Here is a 23,437-nt window from a genome sequence, read left to right as displayed (position 1 = left end):
ATGGCTCATAAGTTTATCCAAAATTTAAGTTTATGTTACTTTTATCTTTTACACTCAATTGGCAAGCATACTTCCGCTTCTTCGGGTTTGCCATCCAACCTAACTTTAACTAGCGCATCGTTTGCGCAAATTGTATACAATATTGTTAAAGTATATTGGGAACTTATATTCACACGCAAGTACACACGAAAATGCGTGTAGCAAACTAAATTTGGCAACTAAAATATTAGCAATCAATATAAATATCATAATAAGTAATTAAATTTAAATTTCTTCCAATATTACAACTATGTTAGATAAAGCGAAATAAAGCAGGCTGGAATTGGATAATGAATTGTAGTTCGGAAGTGCACGAGCAATAGGCGCATTACTTGCAAATTTAGTCTTAAAGTTTTCCCCATAAAAAGGATACAAATTGCGAAGGCTTCCTTATGAGACATTAAAGCTATTCGCTCAAATCTGGGTAATCTACGATGCCATTAACAACACTGGAAATAAACGAAGGTTAGTGAACTGTCCTTCTCTTTTCTAGAGCATCTAAATTAATTAACTTTATCTGAGAATTATAGGATGAAGCAGGGGACTCAAATGGTAGGGAACGTAAAACTTGCCTAAGAAAAATTGTTTGAACCTGCTCTATTATATTAATCGAAAGTTGGTCGTAAGGTCTCCAAATGATAGCAGCGAACTTTAAGTGAGAACGTAAACAGCAGGCTATAGGTATACGGATCAGAAAATTCGGCTGTATTGAGACGAATAAAGTCTATAACCGAATACGATTTTGAAAGAATAAATTAAAGAAAAATTTCGTATCGAATAATACTCCAAGCTACTTAAACTCTATTACACTTAGTAGTGCATTATTAGAAATGGTGTAGGAAGTGTTAAAAATGTACTGGCGTCTCGAGAATGTAAAATGAAGACATTTTTTAATATTTAAAGACAAACGCGACCTCATCCACTAACGTTGAAGATTGTCCAAGTCGAGTTGAAGCTTCTGAGTTCTTAAGGGGGGAAGCTGGTCTAGAGCGCAAAAAATGGGCATATTTTATGAATTTATTTTGACTCAACAAAGGAATCAATCGAAAATCTGTGAAATAGGTTTAATAATATAGCTTTCATGGTACAAATACAAAATTTTTCGTCTGAATTAATTTCAAAATGGCCGCTGTCCAGCAGTTCTCCTAAGGCGCCTTTTTTTCTAGTGGGTCCATTGCCGAAGACGTAAACTCCTTAATTTTTGTCCTGGATCAAAAAATAAAATTTTTTTAGTTTCTATATAACAACAGAAAGAGGCGTACGTAGGATTTTTTCGATATTTTGTTTTTTCGCGAAATGGCGCACGTTTGAACAAAAAGTTACAATTTTCACTATAAAGAACGACATAAAATTGTTGATTAAAAAAAAAACTATGTAATATAAATAAAAAATCCTACGTACGTCTCCGGAGAAAGGTATTTCGAATGTATTGTCAAAATTTCGTAAGAATCGGTAAAGATTTGTTCGAGTTATGTCTTCGGCCAGTTTAAAAAAAGTGATTTCGAGAAAAACGCGTTTAAAGTTGTAAGTAGCGTTCGGGGCATACCTGCGAGGCACTGCCGTCGAATGAAAAATTTGGGCATTTAGACATTTTTGCTGGCATCCCTCATTTGGTATATTATTTCTAAGACCCTAAAGCACCTTTTAAGACAAAAAAAAATTTTTCGATTTTTTCAAAATTCTAGACCAGCTTCCCCCCTTAACAGGTGAGAAGTTTTTAAATCATCCACGAAGAGCAAGAAATTAGGAAAAGTAAAACATTTTCATCATTGATAAAAATGACAAAAAGAAGGCACCCTAAGATGCCCACGTGGGGGACACCTGAAGTAGCTACAAAGTGGTTCGATAAAACTCCTTCAATTTTTACCACGCACCGTCTTTCCGCCAAATATGACTTCAGTCATTGCAGAAAGGCGGAGTAAAAGCAAGCCAATTTGTGTACTAGAATCTCGTGCGACACTTTGTCAAATGCCTTAGAAAAGTCAGTGTAAATCAATCAGCTTCGAGTCCTTTAGAAAACGATGACATACAGAATTCGCTAAAAACAACAAGATTAGTAGCTGTAGAACGGCCAGTTACAAAACCATGTCTGTTTGGGTTAGTTAAAGATTTAACCGTAAAATAAATTTTGTCCTTTACAGTACAGAATTTAGAGATGAAGATATCTCGGATGAAAGGTCAAGGGTCACCTATCAGCCGAGATTATACATAGAAAAGTCAGCAAATAAGACAGTGAAATGCCACCTTGACAACGAGCACAAACTTTAAATGGTTTGATCTATGCTTTACGAGATATCGATCACTACTGCCATCTACCGAGCAGATAGTGCAGAAAGCCAGAAAAGCTACATAAGCTTTAATGATAATAATTACAGCTCATAACATATTCTGCATTTCTGTGAATATAGCAGATATTTAATATTCATAGTTGAGTAATTTTTAATTGTAAATTGAAAACCGTAACTTATCGGCATTTTCACCTTGCAAGCGTGGACACTTAAGTGACTGAAAAATTGCTTAGAATATAGGTACAAATGTATAAATAAATATAGGACGAAATAAACAGAATTTTGAATAATATTGAGAAATACGCAATGTGCAATGAACAAATTTTGATTTAAAATAGTTTCAAATATTTTAACTTTAACTTCAATATCTCGGAAATGCATTTGAAGATCAGAAAGTAATTGAACACCTTTTACATTAGGTCATAAAGTTATGTAGAAAAAGTTGTTAGTTTCTTGTAACTAAATGAGTCTCTTTATAATCAGTAAGCAAGTCGTCCATTTCGGTTACTAATTTGTATTCAGAGCCATTGTTCAGAAGCAATTACTATTTCAATATTAACTTTTATATAAAATAAACAACATCTCAGAAATATATTAATTTTGACATTCCAGGGTAGAGCTTTAAGTTGTCCACTTATGAGTGAAGTAAAATGGCTTTGGTGGGTAAAATATCCGCGCCCTGTTATCATAGGATTTTTCGCTGGAGAGAAAATATTGAAAAATGCCCAAGGATTTTTGTGGTACTGAAAAAGTGTCCGATCATGAAAGGGGCCTGCTTAACCCTTTAACCTACAATGACGGACCGGCGCTCGATGATCGGATTAAACGTAAATATTACGTGTGCCATGGTATGGATTAAAAGTAAATTAAATTGCGCGAACTTGTTTACGACTTCGGCTCAACATCTTCGAATCTAAATCGTCGGTTAAGGCGTTGAGAGGTCCCCCGTGGGAGAGAGTAACTGTGCTCTTTAACACAAGTGTGCAATTCATTCATTCAATGAAACATATTTTTTTCTATACTATCTGCTACTGGAAATCATATGGCTATTATGCCGAAATCAAAAGCTGTTTTCATTTTTTACTAAGGGAATAAAAAGTTCGGCTTTTTTTGCCAAAACCGAATCGAAATCGAATTGAACTTAAGTTGTGGAATTGGGGCGAAGCCGAATCGGAATATCGATCGTTCTCTAGTTGAGTATAGCAAATTAGATAAAGTTAAAAACGAATACAGTATTGAGCCTCCCTAATATAAATACATACATACACATGTGCTTGCATGTATATGTAGGTATGTTCGTCGGAACTGCACAATATCCATGTCGAAAATAACACAAAACTAAATCAAAGTCATACATACATACAAACAGACATACATCGCATGTACGCAGCGACAGCAGCGTTAGCGGCAACAGCACAGGCCCCACTGGCTTGCGGGCACTTTGGAACGATTTAATCTCAACGGCAGGCGCCGAGCAGCTGCGCCAATCGCCAGCCAAAAACACAGAACTCAGGCATAGCTGCCGCAGCAACAACAGTTGTCGCCAACTGACAAAGCTTGCGAATTATTGGAAAATTTAATTTTTCCCATGCGTGTTTGTTTGGCGACAACAAGAAAAAAGGAGAAAAACATGAGTGCTACACTCAAATAAACACAGAATACTTACACAATAATAACAAAAGCAGCAAAACAATTTGCGAGTAATGCCCCGTTTAAAAAATATCTCGCGCAACCAACACCTGCCTGCCCGCAACAAGCTGCTTGGTGCTGCGCCAGAACTCACATTTACTTTGTGTTTTGTTTAACTCAAATTGGCAGCTCACATTTCCGGTTCCGGTTTTTGGACCCCACAAGCAATGTATTTCTTTTTTGCCAACAGCTCGCAGAACGCTGCGAGCACTGAGAAGAGATTGGCAGAGGCGGTTGATAGGGTGGCCAGAAGTATAATACATACGTAAGCACATGCAGCTCTGGAGAAGTTTTTGTTATAAATATAGTTGCTGTTGTTGTTTATACTTGGCTTTAACTAGCTGGTATATTGTTATTTTACTTTGCTTCTACTGGCAGCTCTATTCGCTCCCACAAACTCGCTTTTACCAAATCTTTACACCACTACTCATTATTTATTTTAGTTTAGCGCTCAATGTGTTTTTTTTTGTTCCTTCATTTTCAAATATCACAGTACCCACAACAACCCCAACTTTTGCCTGGTCATATCCTGTGTTGCTGTGTTGTTGGCAGTGATAGTGTTGTGGGAACGCGCTCAGCTGTTGGTTGTGTCGGAAATGGCGTTAATGTTGCATAGTTGGCGATATTCTGCTGCTGCCACTGATTCCATGGCTCTCCCTCTACGCTTTGTTGCCAATGAAATAAAACTTAATCTTCTTGGGATTTAACACTTTCCAATATTCCTTGGTAGCAAATATTTCGCTTTTTTCGAACGCAGCCCGCAGTATTCGTAATGTTTGTGCATTGCATAACATTTATACCCACTGCGCCGGCATATTTGCGTTTGTGTGGGTAAGCTCTTTCTACGTGTATGTGGCTGCCATAGTTTTATGGTTTTTTGAAGAAAAAAAATGTATTGAATCCATTATCGGTTTAGCTCTGCGCTGTTGCCAATACTTTACGGGCGCGATTTTCTCGAACGCACGAATATGCAGTTTTCCTGCATTTTTCATGTTTTCCATTTTGCCTGCCTGCTGCTTTGTTAGCAGCTCTCGACCGCCTGCTTCTTGCTTGTTCCTCCGATATTTTTCTAAGTAGCAGGATAAACATTTATTGCAGTTCGACAGCTGGTTTGCAGCGTCATTCGTGGCTTCTGATATACAACTTGAGGCTTTCGTTTTCTTCATTTTTCTTTGCCTTTGTAAACTTTTTATATTTTATGGCAGTGTTTAACTCGCTTTTAAGTGGATAAAAGCATTTTGAAAAATTTAAATTTTCTTAAGAAAACCCGTTAGTATCCATCACTGAAAGTTCAGGAAACTATAGAAACCTGCGTGCATGCAATTTATATGCCTTATTGTGAAAAAAGCAAACATTATTATAAGCTTTGGCCATTCTCTAAAGGTATTGAAGAAGGGGGCTGCAACAGTGCGTTCATCTATCGACTAGTCTAAAAAGGTCATGCCATAATAAATAAATAATTGGCGCATACACTTCTGTTAGGTGTTTGGCCGAGCTCCTCCTCCTATTTGTGATGTGCGTCTTGATGTTGTTCCACAAATGGAGGGACCTACAGTTTCAAGCCGACTCCGAACGGCAGATACATATATCATATCATTTTTCATAGCAGAAATACACTCGGAGGTTTGCCATTGCCTGCCGAGGGGCGACCGCTATTAGAAAAATGTTTTTCTTAATTTTGGTGTTTCACCGAGATTCGAACCTACGTTCTCTCTGTGAATTCCGAATGGTAATCACGCACCAACCCATTCGGCTACGGCGGCCGCCAAGGTCATGACATAGTTCAGCTTTAGTCCCTAATATCTCTTGTAATATTCGTCTTCTTTTTTTCATAATATCATAGCTTCTGGTAATACCATCAAGGGTTTAAAAAGTCGAAGTTGGTAAATGACATTAAAAAATTATCAATCTGTTATTTAACACTTATTCTGTATTCATGGGCCAAAATTTCCCAATGCACTTTTAGAAAGGACTGTTTCTTTACAGCTTTCATATCAGTGGATGAATCATTTTTACAATAAACTTTTCATTAAACTAAATTTAAGGAACTTTGTCTTTTTTTATACCTTCCCTACATTGGGCAGAAGCAGTTACGTCTGCTGTATATGTGGGTCAAAATTGCCCAATAAGCCAAAGAGTTTGTACGTAGGCACGTACTACTGTGGGCAAAAAGTAAGGTGAATTTGGTTGTAAAATGAAAAACCATTATTAATTCTTGTAAAACAATTTCATCCCCTTCAAAATAATCCCCTCTCGATGAAATACACTTATGCCAAAGATTTTTCCAATCCCCGAAACATGCCAAATAGTCCATTTGTGGTATAGCCATCAGCACCTTCTTCGATTCAGCTTTTATCTCCTCAATCGGTGGTTACGGAACGATATGCGTGGAATTTTTGGCGCATAACGCTCAAATAATATACCTTATTAACAGTTTGGCCAGAGGGAAGGAATTCATAGTGCTCCACACCACGAAAATCGAAAAAAACTGTCATCATGACCTTTATTTTTGAACGACTTTGACGTGCTCTTTTCAGTCTGGCCTCGCCTTTAGCACGATATTCGCTTGATTGGTCGGTTGTTTCAGGGTCGTAACCATACATCCAAGTCTCATCTCTCGTAATGATGCATTTGAGCTTGTCCTGATAGTCTGAAAGCATTGTTTCACACACATCAACGCGTCGACTTTTTTCCAAGAAATTGAGAGTTTTCGGTACCAAACGAGATTTGACTTTTCATAGGCCCAAATGGTCTTTCAAAATGGTTTTCACAGATCCTTCTGATATTCCGATCATATCAGTAAGGTCTTTAACAGTCAACCGACGATTTTTGAGCACTAACTCCTTCACTTTATTGACGTGTTGGTCATCTGTTGGTCATCTGTTGACGTCGATGGTCGTCCAGAGCGCTCCAAGTCATCAACACGTTCTCGACCCTCTTTGAAGTCTTTGTACCACTTATAAACATTTTTCTGCGACATGGTCGAATCACCAAATGCCTTCTGCAACATGCTAAACGTTTCCGCAGCCGAAATTTCATTCCGCAAACCAAATTTGATGGCACTTCTCTGCTCAATCAAATCAGACATTGTAAAAATCGAAAAATGCACTCTTGGTCGTTTGGTAAACGCAAGCGTAAATATATTACTGATAATGACATTCACATGAAAGTTGGCCTAGATGTTATTAACAGTGCTGCCAACTCATGGAAATAATAACTAGAGCGAAATTTTAATCCCGCGAAGTTTGACAAATAAATTCACCTTACTTTTTGCCCACGGTAGTATTTTATTCTTGGTGTACATTCGTGCCACGTGCAAGCAAATCATATTAAAACTCAACTGCTTTATATTTGTATGCGTGATTAGAAGTGTCAAGAGTTCATCTTTATTCTTGCATCAAGGTGGCCATTTTTTACTCATTCGGTTGTGTTCTTGATGTGCAAACATGAACGAAGAAGTAATTGAATTTTAGAAAACTCTGATTTGGGCGATGAATTACCAAATGATACTGATATTGATGATGAAAAGATGACATTTCCGAAGTTGGATCCGTATATAACTGCAATTTATCTAAAGGAACAGACGGAGAAAAGGAAAATTCTGCCCGTCAAGAGGATAATATCGGCCTTCAAGTCGGTCTGTGTTTATACATACTTGGGTTAAAGTATTTTGTTTTTGTTTCCCTGGATGACGCCCGTGAAGAGGAAACTTTCAAGAGTACTGCCGGCATCGCAATATGCACGACTTATAAAGCGTTTTTCAGTAAGAGCGCTTCAACTTTTTTTTTGAATAAAACACAAACGGTTTGACTTTTTTAAACCGCACCAAAACCGCACCAAACAGTGATTTTTTCGGGATGCAACGGTGCCTCATGAATCACGCGTGGATTGCTTTCTGCCCAGTAACGCATATTTTGCTTGTTGACAAAGCCATTGAGCCAAAAGTGAGCTTCATCACTGAAGATGATTTTTCGACTTTAAACTTTCTTAACAGAAAACGCATTTTTATAATAAAATTCAATGATTTGCAAGCGTTGCTCAAGTGTGTAGCGTTCCATGATGAAATGTATACTAATGAAGTTTACAAATGACAAGCGAAAAATAAAAAATATTGCGTCGTTCGCCCTCCCTATCGGAAAGAAATTGAAGCGCACCTATTGAAAAACGCTATAGTATAGCCTCACATCTACACCTATGAACTAAAAACCTCTCCACAATCTACCACTCTCCCCGCGGAACTGTCAAAAAGGTATTATCTCACGGGGCTGGTTAACTCACAGGCTGATTGTTATTACGTCTATGAACCTCCGCGTGTCTTCAATCGTTGTGGGTATGTTTTCCAGTTATCACCCGATTTCAGCATAAAATCTATAATATTTGCTCTGTTTAATATGCTTTAGGTAAATGACTGTCAATCATCAGTCGCTGTTATTTAACAACGGGTTTTGAACTTATATTTCAGTCCCAACATTTACATTCATAGTTTCTATTATTTTTCTGCTGGTTATTAGGACTACATTGGTCTTATACTCGGCTAATTCCAACTTCATAGAGCTTGGCCAAGCCTTGATCCTGTTTACTGATTCGCTGGCGATCCTCTAAATTTCGTGGATATGTTTTGCCACCATTACCATCGCGATGCCATCCGCGAATCCAATTAAAAATAACAGCGAGTTGCAATTAGTAGCTGATTCCGATGAGTTCACAGCATAGGCCGGCAGCAAGCATTTTGGTCTTATTTAAATAGTGGTCATTTCAATTTCTAGATATGACAAAGGTCGAAGCCAACCAGCATTCAGCTCTAAAAGATTTTAGAAATGCCGTTAAATGGTATTTGTAGGAATTGCAATACGTTTTATTATAAAACCGGAATGTGCTATAACATTTTTTACTAATATTGGAAACGAAAAACTAAGTTCGATCATAAAAATCTGAATTTTGAAGGACCTCAAATTATTTAAAATAGGTCGCCCCGGGCAAGGCCAATTAAGTGAAACTCTGAAAAACTGATTTGATTTTTTAGCATTTTTTTACTTACGATGCTAAGACTTTTCTTCCATATCCAGTACATGTTCGGAATTCTCTTTTGATACAAAGAAAGGAAATATAGCGCTATGAAGCCAAATTACGCGTAATATTTTAATATTGTAAAATACACTTAAATAAAACTAAATCTTTAAAAGTACCATAAACAAAATTTTAACATTTAACGCCACCTTGCAGTTCTTTAAATTGGACTTTAGAGTTACGCTCTAATGAATTTTGCCATATAACAGGTGGCGCTAAAGTAATCCTCCTATCGGAAAATGCTATAAATTTTGCGATTGGCCCCTAATGTCAGTTCCGTTTTGACATTTGTGTAGTAAACACATGCGAAATACACGTTAATAAACAATGTTACGCTACACTGCTCCAGAACGCGGAATATTGCTGACTATTTATTTGACCAATAATCGGTCGGTGACTTTGGCCCAACGTGAATTTCGTCGCAGATTTCCTCGCCGTCCAAAGTCTACTGGTAAAACACTGCGACGTTTAGCCGCTCGCCTCGAAGAGACTGGCCCAACATCAGATGCTGCCAGGCGTGGCAGACCTCGGAGTAACCGTTCTGCAGAGAATATTGCTGCTGTAGCCGAGGATGTCATGGAAGCGCCGTCGACATCGACCAGACGACGTCCCACGCAAATGGGTATCAGTCGACGGTCTTTACAGCGAATTATGGTACAAGTTTTGAAGATGTTTCCGTACAAAGTCCAGACGGTGCATCAGCTGTTAGCTGCTGACCACCAATCGTGTCTAACATACGCTCAAGCCATCCTTAATCACCACCAAGAGGAAGATGATTTTTCATCAAAAATAATCATGAGTTATGAGGCCCATTTCCATCTTGCAGGTACGTAAATAAGCAAAATTTACGCTTCTGGGGCACTGAAAATCCGCGTGTAACCCACGAAGAGCCATTACACCCGCTCAAAGTCACTGTATGGTGTGCTGTTTTCGCTGGAGGAGTCATCGGACCTTTTTTCTTCGAAGACGTCGCGGGCCAAACGGTTACTGTGAATGGTGAGCGCTACAGAGCAATGATCAACGAGTTCTTTTTGCCGCAACTTGATGAATTGGGATTGGAAAACATGTGGTTCCAACAGGACGGTGCAACGCACACACTGCACGTGTCACAACCGATATGCTGAAGGATGCATTTCCCGGGCGCCTAATCTCCCGTTTTGGCGATTTGCACTGGCCAGCAAGATCGCCTGATTTGACCGCTCCAGACTTCTTTTTGTGGGGCTTTTTGAAATCGCGGGTGTATGTCAACAAGCCTCAGACTCTTGCAGCTCTTAAAGACAATATCCGTCAAGAATGTGAGAACCTATCGCCGGAAGTTTTGGCCAAAGCGATGGAAAATGCCATAAAAAGGGCTCAAATGGCAATCAACTGTGGCGGCGGCCATTTACATGACATCATATTCTCGACTTGATGTAAAAAAAATTAAAAGACCAAATAAAAATAATCCACAAGAGGAATCAAAGTTTTTCATTTTTGTTTTAAATTACAGCCAAAAAACATCGCAAGGTTACTTTTGCGCCATCTTGTAATTTCATAAAATCTGAGCCCACTAGAAACGATATCGAAAAAAATTATCCGCACTAATATATACAATAATATATAAGTATATGTATATAAAGGCTGCGTACGGTATTTGACGAGCTTGATAATATAATTACCTTTAAAATTTAATCAAACTTCACGTATTTTTACACAATATTAACTTAAAAATCTAAAAAAATCATTCAATAAAATATCCATTTGCTGCAATAACCTCATTGATCTGGGTAAATAAGCGATTACATGCCCGAATCAATTGCTCCTTATTCATATTGGCCATAACGGTATTAATTGTAGTTTTCAGAAGAAATGGTGCTATGGGGATACTGATTGGTTTCATGCACAACTACGCCCCATACGTAGTAATTCAGGGGATTAAGGGCTGGGGAGTTGGGCGGACATAAGTTCGGTGTTATGTCATCATCCATATTTTCAGCTATCCAATCTTGTGTCGCCAGCGCTTTGTGTTAAGGAGCATAGCCTTATTGACAGATGTATGGGCTGACACCGCGTATAATATTAAACCAGCGTTTCACTACTATCTCTAGTACCTCGATGTATGCAGCAAAATTCATGCGAAATCCTTAAGTAAATAACTATGGTGGCATCGCATGCCCATTGTTGCCCACAACATCTAAAACCTAACAATGGGCATAACAATATGAACCTATGTAGGATTATAACATTGCCATCTATCATTCTGGTAATTTCTGTGGTTGGTCTTTTGGCCTTGGTTATTGGTTTTGGTAACATTTTTTTCGAAAAGAAAAAAAAAACTAATAACATCTCAGGCGTTTTAGGGTATTTAATTTTCCTGTTCTCATGTTTTCTCCGACATAAACTGTTTTCTGCGCATTGCACCGGATTTATACGAGGGGTGCCTTTTATTTGGCAGGATTTGGCAACCCTGGTGTTGGAATCTGGCAACTGACAGCTGTTTCGCAAAGTTTGACATTTTCTGGCTTTTACGTACTCAGAACGTTTTGAAATACCAGCGCTATTTGTGTTGTTTACAGTAAGTTAAAAGATTCATCTCGGTCCAAAAATGGAATTAAATCGTGAACATTTTCGCGCGATTATTTTTTACAACTTTCGACGTGGATTAACTCAGCAACATTGCATGGATGAACTTAATTCATTTACTGGCGATGAAGCTCCATCAAGGACCAGTGTTTATCGATGGTATGGTGAATTCAATCGTGGTCGTAGTTCACTCCAAACGAATTTCGTGAAAGTCGTCCAAAATTAGTTGTTCCGAAAACCATTGATGCTGTGCGCGAACTGATATTGCAAGATCGTCATGTGACCTATCGTGAGATTGAGATAATCTTAGGCATTAGTGGGACCAGCATACATTCATAATTGCATAAACATTTGACTGTCAAAAAAATTTGTTCGCGTTGGATCCCACACAATTTGTCAATCGCTCAAAAAAAGGCTCGTGTGGATTGGTCGAAGGAAATGCTCAAAAAATACGATCGCGGGGCTTCGAAACACGTCTATGACATGGATTTACGCGTATGAGCCCGAAAGTAAACAGCAGTCGACTGTATGGGTATTTCAAGATGAGCCAAATCCAACAAAAGTTGTACGCGCACGAAGCACTTCCAAGCAAATGGTCGCCTGTTTTTTCGGAAAATCTTGACATGTCGCAACCGTACCACTAGAACAACGCAGAACAGTAAATTCTGAGTGGCACACAACCATTTGTTTGCCAGTTTTCTTCCAAGAAATTAGGAAAACCAATCGCCAAAGACGGATCACTCTTCACCAGGACAATGCGAGCTCTCACACATCGGCTCAAACAACTGCATTTTTGAGCACCCAAAACATTGAATTAATGGGTCATCCGCCGTATAGTCCTGACTTGGCCCGGAATGACTTCTTTTTATTCCCTCGTATCTACAAAGACAAACCGTCTTATAAGACCCTCAGAAACATTAAGCCTCTCGCAAAGGCCCTCATTGATTTTGAAGAATTCTCGTTCTTGATCGTTATATCAATTGATTAGGAATTGAAACATTGTTCTCTCTCCATTTTTTAGTTTCGTCGTCGCAGCAGTAATTCTGAACTCTGCGTCAACAATTTCGCAGCACTTAAAAGCTATGCAGCACCGTCTCCTTGTCATTTCTTGCTCACCAGTATGCGTTATGAAGTGTGTGCGCCAAAATGTATTTATAAAAGAAAAACTGTGCATAGGATGCATAGGTGCAAGTAGGATTTATATAACTTTCGTGTGATAGGTGTTTGTAAGCTAAACAAAGAGTATTCGGGAAAAAACTAATAGACTACATGGCTAATTGTACTCATTTATCTAGTTATGATATAATTGCAATGCAAACTAAGCTATAATTTCTTACCTTTCTCATTTTGGTGGACTTGAGATATTTAAATACTCCACCGTGTTTCGTAATTTCTGCAATTTTATTTTCTTTCTTATTACCAATAACATTAAATTGTAAAAAATACTACAGAGAGTTCAATATTTCATAACCTTGAAATCGGTTGGAAAACTAATACATATTCTTTAAAAATAGTATAGTAAGATTTTGTGAGAAGCTTTGTAAAATACGGCAATACATTTTTTTTTTTTCGTTCAACAAATATTCTTTACATTTTATCTCGATTATTGCATTAAAATCAAGATTGTACTAACATGCAGGGGTAACCAGTTGTTGTATTATATACATGTATTTATATCTCTAAACTTACAAAACCGCATTCTTATTTATCAATCAATTTCATTTTAAAATATTCACACACTCGTTAAACATTTTTGATATCAACACTACCCTGAAACAAAACTTCTTTATGACATTTCAAATATGACAGCCAGCGCTAGATATGGAACTTTACATTGACTAAGGACTAAGGCCATTAAATTTGTTCATTTTGTACATTATTGCACTCAACTCTTTGTGTACAAATAATTTCACAATCCAAAATGCCACCATTAAAATTTCACTTTCCAACTATTTTTAGAATATTGTTCAATTATTTGTTTTTACAGTCCGCCTTTGCCATGTAACAAATCCTCAAATTGCTCCTGTGTTAGCAATCGATATATACCATCTTTGTTCAAATAATAGATAGGATCTGTAGTTCGATGAATATCGAAAGCTTCTCGTACAAGCTCTCTCTTCTTTAGTTTAAAGGTAGCAGTACGCGGTATATCATTCATCAATCGGATGAAAAGTGGCCGTGCATAAGCCGGCAAACTGCCGCGCACTCCTGCTGATAGATGTTGCATGTCTACTTTGCGATCGGGGTCTACTATAGCCGCCATTCCCGCTTTGCCTTCCACGTAGGGGACCTATGCAACATTATACAAGAACTAAAGCACATTTTTTTAAAGGCGCTACTTACATCTACACCATAGACGACGCAATCTTGCAGTCCAACGATATTTGTGATAATCGCTTCCACTTCTTGTGTTGCAACATTTTCACCACGCCAACGGAATGTATCACCAGTGCGATCTTTGAAATAGAAATATCCCAGGATGTCGCCAACCACCATGTCACCAGAGTTAAAGAAGAGATCACCTTCCCTGAATGCATTTCGCAACAGCTTCTTTTCCGACGACTTCTTGTCAGCATACCCATTGAAGGCAGTCGCCGCGCGTCTTGGATTCACTTTACCTATTAGCAACCCGGTTTCACCAGGAGAACAGCGTTGGCAATAGCCATTAGCATTTCGAATGGGTTCACCTGTCTCCTCATCACATTTAATAATTTGTACGGGATAAAAATAACGCCCAATGAGTGGCACAAAACCTACAGCACCCACTTGATTGGTCATATTGGCTGAAAGGTTTGAAAGTCACACAAAACTTATTTCTCTTTGTTTGATAGAATATTTACACAATTCGTATACCAAGATTCGAGTTGCCCTCAGTGGATCCATAGACCTCGCCAATGTTTGGAATGTTGAATCTGGATACAAATTGAGACCAAATTTGTGGACGCAAACCATTGCCGTACATCAAGCGTAGACGGTGTTGTGTGTCCTCTGGTTTCGGTGGCGTGGATAGAAGATACCGACACAATTCACCAATGTACTGCGCCACTGTGCAATCGTACTTGATGCAATCCTTCCAGAAATTTGATGCAGAAAACTTTTTACGCATGGCGATGGTACATCCATGCACCAGGGCATTTCCAATTCCAAGAATACCCCCTGCAGTATGATAAAGTGGCAAGGGATTATATATGACATCGCTGGTTTTCAGCGCGAGCATATGGTAGATTCCGCTGGCCATAAACAAGTACCTGTGCACATTCAATTCAATTGTAGATTTTCAACTTAATTTATTGCATTGAAAAGTTATACATACACACGTACATGCATTTATTTAAATTTACTTACCTTAGATTATTTATAACTGCGGCCTTCGGCATGCCCGTAGTGCCCGACGTATACACATAGAGTAGTTTGTCTTTAGGATTGCAAAGGGCAATACTCGCACTCAGATCTTCAACCGGGTGCACTTGCAAGGCACTGGAGAGGTCAATAGCACCTGTAGGCAATAAAATCAGTTTGTGTTAATGCCCATTAGACACAGGGAGTTGTCAAATTTACCGTTTAAGAGATTAAAGTTATCAATATCTCGTTGTTCATCATCACTATATTGATACACTGGTAACGCCTTGATCTCTATGTCGTCGTAAATTTCTTCGAATGCTTTAGTAAGTTCGGTGCCTACAATAATGGCTTGTGCATTTGCCACATGTATTGAATGCAGCAGCGTTTCACGCCGCAAATGTGAATTGATTAATGCTGTGACAACACCAATCTTCGACAATCCCAGCCAGAGACACACATACTCTGGTCTAGTTTCCATGATCAAAGCTACGCTATCGCCTCGTTGCAGGCCGCGCGCTTTGAAATAAGCGCCCACTTTGTTAGTATAATCCTCCACCCATTGAAAGCTTAATGATCGGTCGTCCATTATGAAGCATGGCTTTTGAGGATGCATTTTCGCGCGTTCTTGAAATATGCGTGCTATAGCCCATTGCCTCCGTTCCATAAACATTATGAAAAGATTCAGCCGGACGAAACGGTATCCCGCTCTGAAAGTTGAAATACATACATACATACAAATATACCAACACTTATTGTAGAGTTAGATAGGTTAACACACTTACACAATATCCCGTTTAATAGTGGTCCCGAAAGCGTAGACAAAGGTTGGATTCCTGAGCAATAACGCCAATGCAGCTCCTAGAATCAGGCATGCTTTAACGCTGTCTTTGAACAATATGAGGGCAAACACTCCGGAAAGGATTGTGGCAAGGCGTGTGGCATTTCGTTGCCTAAAGTTAAGCACCAACAAAACTTGCATTATAGTTCAGTTTCAATCTGAAATAGAATGTCTCCAAATATTTAGAAAATACAAACAACAGCAATTCCTTTATATATGAGAAGGATTGTACTGCGGGCAAAAAGTAAGGTGAATTTATTTGTCCAACTTCGCGGGATTAAAATTTCGCTCTAGTTATTTTTTTCATGAGTTGGCAGCACTGTTAATAACATCTGGACCAACTTTCATGCGAATGCCATTATCAGTAATATATTTACGCTTGTGTTTACCAAACGACCAAGAGTGCATTTTTCGATTTTTACAATGTCTGATTTGATTGAGCAGAGAAGTGCATCAAATTTTTTTTGCGGAATGAAATTTCGGCTGCGGAAACGTTTAGCATGATGCAGAAGGCATTTGGTGTTTCGACCATGTCGCAGAAAAATGTTTATAAGTGGTACAAAGACTTCAAAGAGGGTCGAGAACGTGTTGATGACTTGGAGCGCTCCGGACGACCATCGACGTCAACAGATGACCAACACGTCAATAAAGTGAAGGAGTTAGTGCTCAAAAATCGTCGGTTGACTGTTAAAGACCTTACTGATATGATCGGAATATCAGAAGGATCTGTGAAAACCATTTTGAAAGACCATTTGGGCCTACGAAAAGTCAAATCTCGTTTGGTACCGAAAACTCTCAATTTCTTGGAAAAAAGTCGTCGCGTTGATGTGTGTGAAACAATGCTTTCAGACTATCAGGACAAGCTCAGATGCATCATTACGAGAGATGTGACTTGGATTTATGCTTACGACCTTGAAACAACCGACCAATCAAGCGAATATCGTGCTAAAGGCGAGGCCAGACCGAAAAGAGCACGTCAAAGTCGTTCAAAAATAAAGGTCATGATGACAGTTTTTTTCGATTTTCGTGGTGTGGTGCACTATGAATTCCTTCCACCTGGCCAAACTGTGTAATAAGGAATATTATTTGAGTCGTTTACGTGAAGCAATTCGACTAAAAAGACCAGAATTATGGGCCAACAACTCTTGGTTTTTGCATCACCATAATGCACCGTCTCACACTGCACTCGTTCTTCGTGACCATTTCGCCAAAAATTCCACGCATATCGTTCCGCAACCACCGTATTCGCCTGATTTGGCTCCGTGTGACTTCTGGCTATTCCCAAAACTCAAGAGACCACTCCGGGGAACGCGTTTCGAGTCGATTGAGGAGATAAAAGCTGAATCGAAGAAGGTGCTGATGGCTATACCGGAAATGGACTATTTGGCATGTTTCAGGGATTGGAAAAATCGTTGACATAAGTGTATTTCATCGAGAGGGGATTATTTTGGAGGGGATGAAATTGATTTACAAGAATAAATAAAGATTTTTCATTTTACAACCAAATTCACCTTACATTTTGCTCACAGTATATACTTATATTTATGTCAGAGTATGCGCTCTCTGGGCAATGTGAGTATCGTTTGTTTCACATGCGGTAACCAACGGGAGTCCTAGGTCACTACATAAAGAAAGGAAGCTTTAGTGTGCTACTTCCATGCATTCGCTTTAAGCATCGATCCACCAGTAAATGTGGCTGCAAGTAGCCGTCTGACTTTACAAAGAAAAAGCAAACAAAGTCTTGGATGAAACCATAGCAGACAGACCTTTCATAGAAACCATAGCAGACAGCTTAAAGATTTGAGGGTATGGAAATAGATTGTCCGGCCACTTAATAGTGCCTTAAACTTAAGGTCTCTTGACCTGATTAACTGTGTTCCCGTTAGTTTGCACCAAGTTTTCTTACACACCCGTAGTATCGCTAACAGCTTTTCATCTTCGGTGACCCCTAGTAAAATTGTTTGCCTAAAGTGCTTGTGAAACAATTAAACCAATTTTAAGCAATGTGAAGCCTGGAGGCTTCCCTTACATTATTGTTAAAGTTTGTTCATGTTGAGTGTTTGGACTGTGTCATTACGATCAAAAACTGGAGTAGGTGTCTCTAAAAAATTAAAAATTTTTGGATTTTAATAGTTTCCTAACTTTGCTCGCTGCTCAATTTAGCCATCATAAAAATGTAAAGCTTAAAAATATTTTTGCATTGGAACAACATTTTTAGGGCGCTATTTAAAATCCGTTATGAAGTACTTAAACCATGTACGTACGTATGTATGCTAATGTACCGAATTTACAAAACTTGCACTTATTTCTACTAATAATTTCAACCACAAGAGGTTTTACTACCTTAAGAGGGAACTCCACTGTGGGGGGTCAAAAAATAGTCTATTGTTGGGAACTTTTGTTTGTAAGTAGGAATGATTATTCGACGATCGGACAAATGGCAATTTATTATATATGTATTAAACTATGTTGCAAAATATTGAAAATTAACAAATATATGTAAATAAACGTAACGAGTTAAAAAAAATGACGTCATTTGGTGGTAGCGATACAGCAATGAATAATCATCTGAAATCAAAAAACTAAAAATGTCGGCCGAACCGACGCGCGCTCACTTAAGTGCCCATAGAATCGGGTATAAAGCGAATTCCGCTTTAAAATTTTTTCCATATTTTCTTGAGTAGTTATACTAACAATTTATGCAAAAAAAAAATGATTTTTTTGAATTTTCACAGTGGCGTTCCCCCTTCAACTTTTTTTCAATAGCGCCGCTGTAATTTTGCTGTAGATATGTTTCTGCTAACGTTTGATTTCAGTAGCTAATTAATACAACAAAAACAATAGTAATTTTATGGACATATCGCTGAGTTATTCCTACAAAATCCAGCATTTTTCATCGGGCCTGACGTTGAAGATAATTTTATTTATAGCTATAAATGTTTTTTATTATTTATTTTTATTTTATTTATTATTTATTATTTTTATAAATGTTTTCTATTTAAATTTATTTTGCCATAATTTTATTTATAGCTATAAATTTATTTTTAATTAATTTTATTTTGAAAGCATAAATGTTTCCATATGTATAATAAAATTTGCAGAGTGTGAAGTATATTAACTCATAAACATTATATGGAGAGCAACTGATGAAAATTTTGTTTCCGCTGGATGTCTTTGGCGAGCCATACCTCACGTTGTTTACAGCGGTTTAAAGGCGGATAATCGCTTCAACAAGTTTATTGGCAGTTTTGTGTTTATTGAAGTCGGTTGTGCTACAGCCAAAATGGAGGTGAAAAGGAGAAAATGCGAACGATTCCACAATACATACTTGGAAGTCGTGAAGCCAGATCAGCAAGTTCCATTCCCAGGAAATTGCAAGCGAAAATGTTTGATTCATGAACATAATATACGACTAGTTTGCTCAATGAGTGAGAACTTTGCTACTAGCCTACTTTTTTCGTTATATCGGTGCACTCTTTATATGAACGTATTTTAACTTCATTACAATCTGTCATTTAATTTTTTGTTTGGCACGTCGCAATATTTTCTGCAATGGAAAATATCAAGTATCACTGACCCATTGAATTTTTATTTTTGGAAAGTTTAAAAGCAAAGGACATTTATGAACGATTGTTGAAAGCGTATAAGGACTTTTCACCATCGATTAGTATAGCAGCAAGATGGGTTGCTGAAATTATAGTAAACGTGGTCGTATAAGCTTTGATCTTCGATTCACGAGAAGAACGTATAACAGCAACAATACCAGAAGGCGTACTGGAAAATCGTCGAATGACTGAAAGAGATTTAAGCATCTCATTGGGCAGTGTAAGCAATATTTTGACTGAAGTATTAGATTCCCGAAAGCTGTGAGCATAATGGGTGCCGCATTCGCCATGTCCCTATTTACACACAGAGACATCTGGAAAGGGAGACACTGGAAATTCTCTTTTAATGTTTCAGTCGCGATCACGTGGGCAAAATTGTTTTCGGCAAGATTCATTGCTTTTGACGTTTACTTATTTAAGTTTGACAATACAAATAAGAAGCACAAATAGTGTCGTCAACACGGGAAACAAAAAGCGCTTTCCCTCCCCTATATGTCCTTCTCCCATGAACAAAACGTTTCCCGTCCAAATGCTTCCCCGTGTAAATCGGTACAAACAATGGAACAAAAACAATTGGAATGCCATTTTCTAAACAACATTTAGAGCGTTTTCGAAAGGATAAAGAGGATTTTGTGCGTGAATTCATCACTATGGGTGAAACTTGGGTCTTTCACCAAAATAATACTTAAGTCAAAACAAGAGGCGAAGGGTGGTGAGAACCTGAATCTTGGGCTCCGAGACGAGTTAGTAAAACAGTAAATTCTGAATATTATTGTAACTTTTAAGACTGAAGGTAAAAATTGAAGAAAAGAACCCAGTTTGGAAAAGAAACAATTTTTTTTTCTGAAATTCTATAATTAATTATTTTCAATTATCTTCTGGACGAAAGCCCTGGCCTAAGTCAGATCCGAACAACAGTTTTTGGCAGCCGCAAAACCCTCTGACCATCTAAAATTAGCAAACTCAGATAATATTAACGCTTTCCTTAAATTTCAAATCTTAGCTAAAGGAAATATATAAAATTATTGTTACTTTCATCCGACCGAGTTTTTGATTTTAATACCTACTTAATGTAAATTATCTAAAATTAGTCGTATAAGTATAAATCTCAAGCCGAAGGCCTTGGTAGCCAGAGTCCTTGTTAAATTTTAGTGTATTGGTTATTTATAACTATTACTCTTACATATAAATAAATAAAAAAATAATATTTTCAATTATATTAAGAAAAATGTGAAACTTTTTCATACAAGTACGGTAAAAAAACGAAATAAACAATTAGCGCCAACACTTCTGTGAGGTATTTGGCCGAGCTCCTCCTCCTATTTGTGGTGTGCATTTTGATGTTGTTCCACAAGTGGAGGGACCTACAGTTTCAAGCCGACTCCGAACGGCAGATATTTTTTTTATGAGGAGCTGTTTCATGGCAGAAATACACTCGGATGTTTGCCATTGCCTGCCGAGGGGCAGCCTTATCTAGAAGAAATCCATTAGCTGACACGATTCTGCGAGGTAAAACAATATTTCACCCATTAATGAATTTGGGGGCTGCGACTGCTGGCACGTTCTACGTTGGTCAATTTTCGTTTACATGCCACTGACATAAGATCGATCCTATGAACTAACACGTTCTGCAGGCTTATCTATTATTTTAATAGATTTAGTAGCAGTTGTGGCTACAGGTACATACATATGCTACGTTATATTGTAGCAAAAACTATATCTTATGGACTTTGAGATTGCTATCGGAACTTCATAACAAAATGGTAGCTAAGCTAATTATGCTTTGCCTTTAATATCATTATATATCGATTTCGAAGCACAAAGGCATATTAAATAAGCAAATAACAGGACCTTAAAAGTTGAAAAAAATTTCGTTCTGCACATTTACGTCATAAAATCAAAGTTTGTAGCCCTCCAGCGAACTCGTATACGTTTGTATGTTCGAGCAAAACTGCATGTAGGAAGAAGTGAGAGGAATTTGGGGATTGGAGAAGAAGGTTATTTTATTTTCTACTTAGGGTTTTTCAATAAGGGCGGGTAGATGTTGAAATGGAATAAAATGGCGTTTGCTGTGTGGCATGTAGCGCCGTCCTGCTGGAACCACATGTCGTCTAGGCCCATATGGCTCAATATGGGACATAAGAAATTGGAAGGGCCACCACGTCTACCGAAAAATGGGCGCAATGCGCGCAACGTTTGTGTTAATGAACACTCATTTTGATAATAAAGTTTTATCATTTGAACGCCCTGTTCAATCGCGTAGCTTGCCATGATGATTTGGCATAAACAACTGAATAATAAACAAAAGATTTGACAGATGTCACCAAAACAAAATGGCTGCCACAGAGCGCCAAAATCGACCCGCGCCAATTGAAAAACCCTTTAGTAGAGGAAATCGAAAGCAATGCCAGCTCTTTACTAAGTAAATACTTTCATAATTTATGTATGTACATATGTATGTATGTATATAGGTTTGCATAATTTAATTATTTTTTTCACTGTCATAGACATTTTAGACAATCTAGAAAGTATGATAACATATTTCACAGGCTTCAAATTAGTCTTAGCTTCTAAATTTGGGCATTTGTCGAAAAATTACACTTGTCACTTAGTTTGGTTAAGTTTGTTAATGGAATTCTATACTGTGTCTAATCAGAAGTGAATTTGTCTGTGCGATAACACATAACTGTTTATATTTATGATTTGAGCTTGTGAGCATACGTGCATATGGGTATGTGTAAGTATGAATGCTCCAATTTTGACTATGGACTTTTGCCAGAAAATGAATTAGTGGAAATTATTAATGAGTGCACACATAAAAACTGCACAACTTACTAACTGTATAAGTAACAATTAACAGAATACTCTAAATGAATGCAATATTACTTCGTTTTTTTTTTTTAGTCATAAATAGGAGAACCTTAATTAATGACAAAAAGTAAGCATTCGCATTAAAAGCGAGACAAGCGGCGATCAAATCACAATTTGCCGCACCGTCATTTTCAAACTGGTAAGCACAAGGCAATATTGGCTTTATTTGGTATTTACGCACATATATACATACATACATACATACCTGTAAAACCATGCTTGGCATCTTCGCAAACAAAAAACCAAGTATACATGTATGTATGTATGTGGAACACATATGCTTGTATATGTGGTTAGAAGTGCCTAAGCAGCTTTGCCGGTAACTACGTACGTACACATACACATGTGAGGGAAGGTCTAGTAATTTAGTGGACCTCGACTTCTTCAATGAATTTGTATTCGAAACGCAACGCAGTTGTATCGACTTTAGTGTTGGCAAAGGTAACAACTATGCAGAAGTATTTTTGTTGAGTGCGTATGGATGTGTGTAGATCCATACACATCATAGATTTGACAGCAGCTCCAGTGTTCAAAGCAGGTAAAAATTACTAAGCAGAAAATTCTACAGAAATACGCTAGAAGGGAACATTGAAGGGCAGAACGATTGGTACTGTCATACGCAATATAATTAACAAGTGTATTTCCATTCATTATTCGATTATTAGGTCTATGTGTATATGTGTATATGCGTTTACGTGCCCTACCATCAACCTACTAACACCAAATTTCTCTCTAATAAGCTTTTGAGTAACGAAGTCTTCTCTATTGCGAATCCAAAGTGAGAATGTAGCTTTCTCGTTACGCTTTTAGTGTATTTTGTTTTTATACTATAATACCAAATTTCCATATGGGGATTTTTCTTTATAGCGAACAATTTTTGTAGCCATATGTAAATACATACATATATATACGTCCGTATGTTATTTTCTTACTGAGATAAGTATGCTCGGTTAGGACAAAGTTGGGCAAATTTTAATTCTAAGCACAATTAAAAGTTAACAATTGTAAAAAATTAACAGTGTAGTGGTTGCAATTAACACTGAATTCGTTTTAATTGTTTTATGAATTTAAGTAAAAACTAATAATCAAAAATATGTGCTGCATGCAGGCGAAGCTTTCATGACAATAAGTTTCCG

The 23,437-nt window shown here is 37.7% G+C and overlaps 1 protein-coding gene across 3 annotated transcripts in view; it reads right to left on the bottom strand.

Annotated features, from left to right (window-relative positions):
- Positions 1-13,028: 13,028 nt before the first annotated feature.
- The window catches only part of LOC128866483 (long-chain fatty acid transport protein 4), a 32,086-nt gene continuing 21,677 nt past the window's right edge, over positions 13,029-23,437 (bottom strand). For all 3 annotated transcript variants that reach the window (XM_054107275.1, XM_054107273.1, XM_054107274.1), the window contains exons 2-7: positions 15,770-15,983; positions 15,204-15,694; positions 14,991-15,141; positions 14,499-14,893; positions 13,989-14,428; positions 13,029-13,935 (exon numbers count right to left, since the gene is read on the bottom strand). In XM_054107275.1, the coding sequence (XP_053963250.1) occupies positions 13,627-13,935; positions 13,989-14,428; positions 14,499-14,893; positions 14,991-15,141; positions 15,204-15,694; positions 15,770-15,966 (1,983 nt within the window). In that variant the 5' untranslated portion in view covers positions 15,967-15,983 and the 3' untranslated portion in view covers positions 13,029-13,626. The remainder of the gene's footprint in view (positions 13,936-13,988; positions 14,429-14,498; positions 14,894-14,990; positions 15,142-15,203; positions 15,695-15,769; positions 15,984-23,437) is intronic.

Source organism: Anastrepha ludens, chromosome 6, assembly GCF_028408465.1.
Source record: "Anastrepha ludens isolate Willacy chromosome 6, idAnaLude1.1, whole genome shotgun sequence".
In the NCBI taxonomy this organism is placed as follows: Eukaryota; Metazoa; Arthropoda; class Insecta; order Diptera; family Tephritidae; genus Anastrepha; species Anastrepha ludens.
This window is presented reverse-complemented; position numbering and strand designations above follow the sequence as displayed.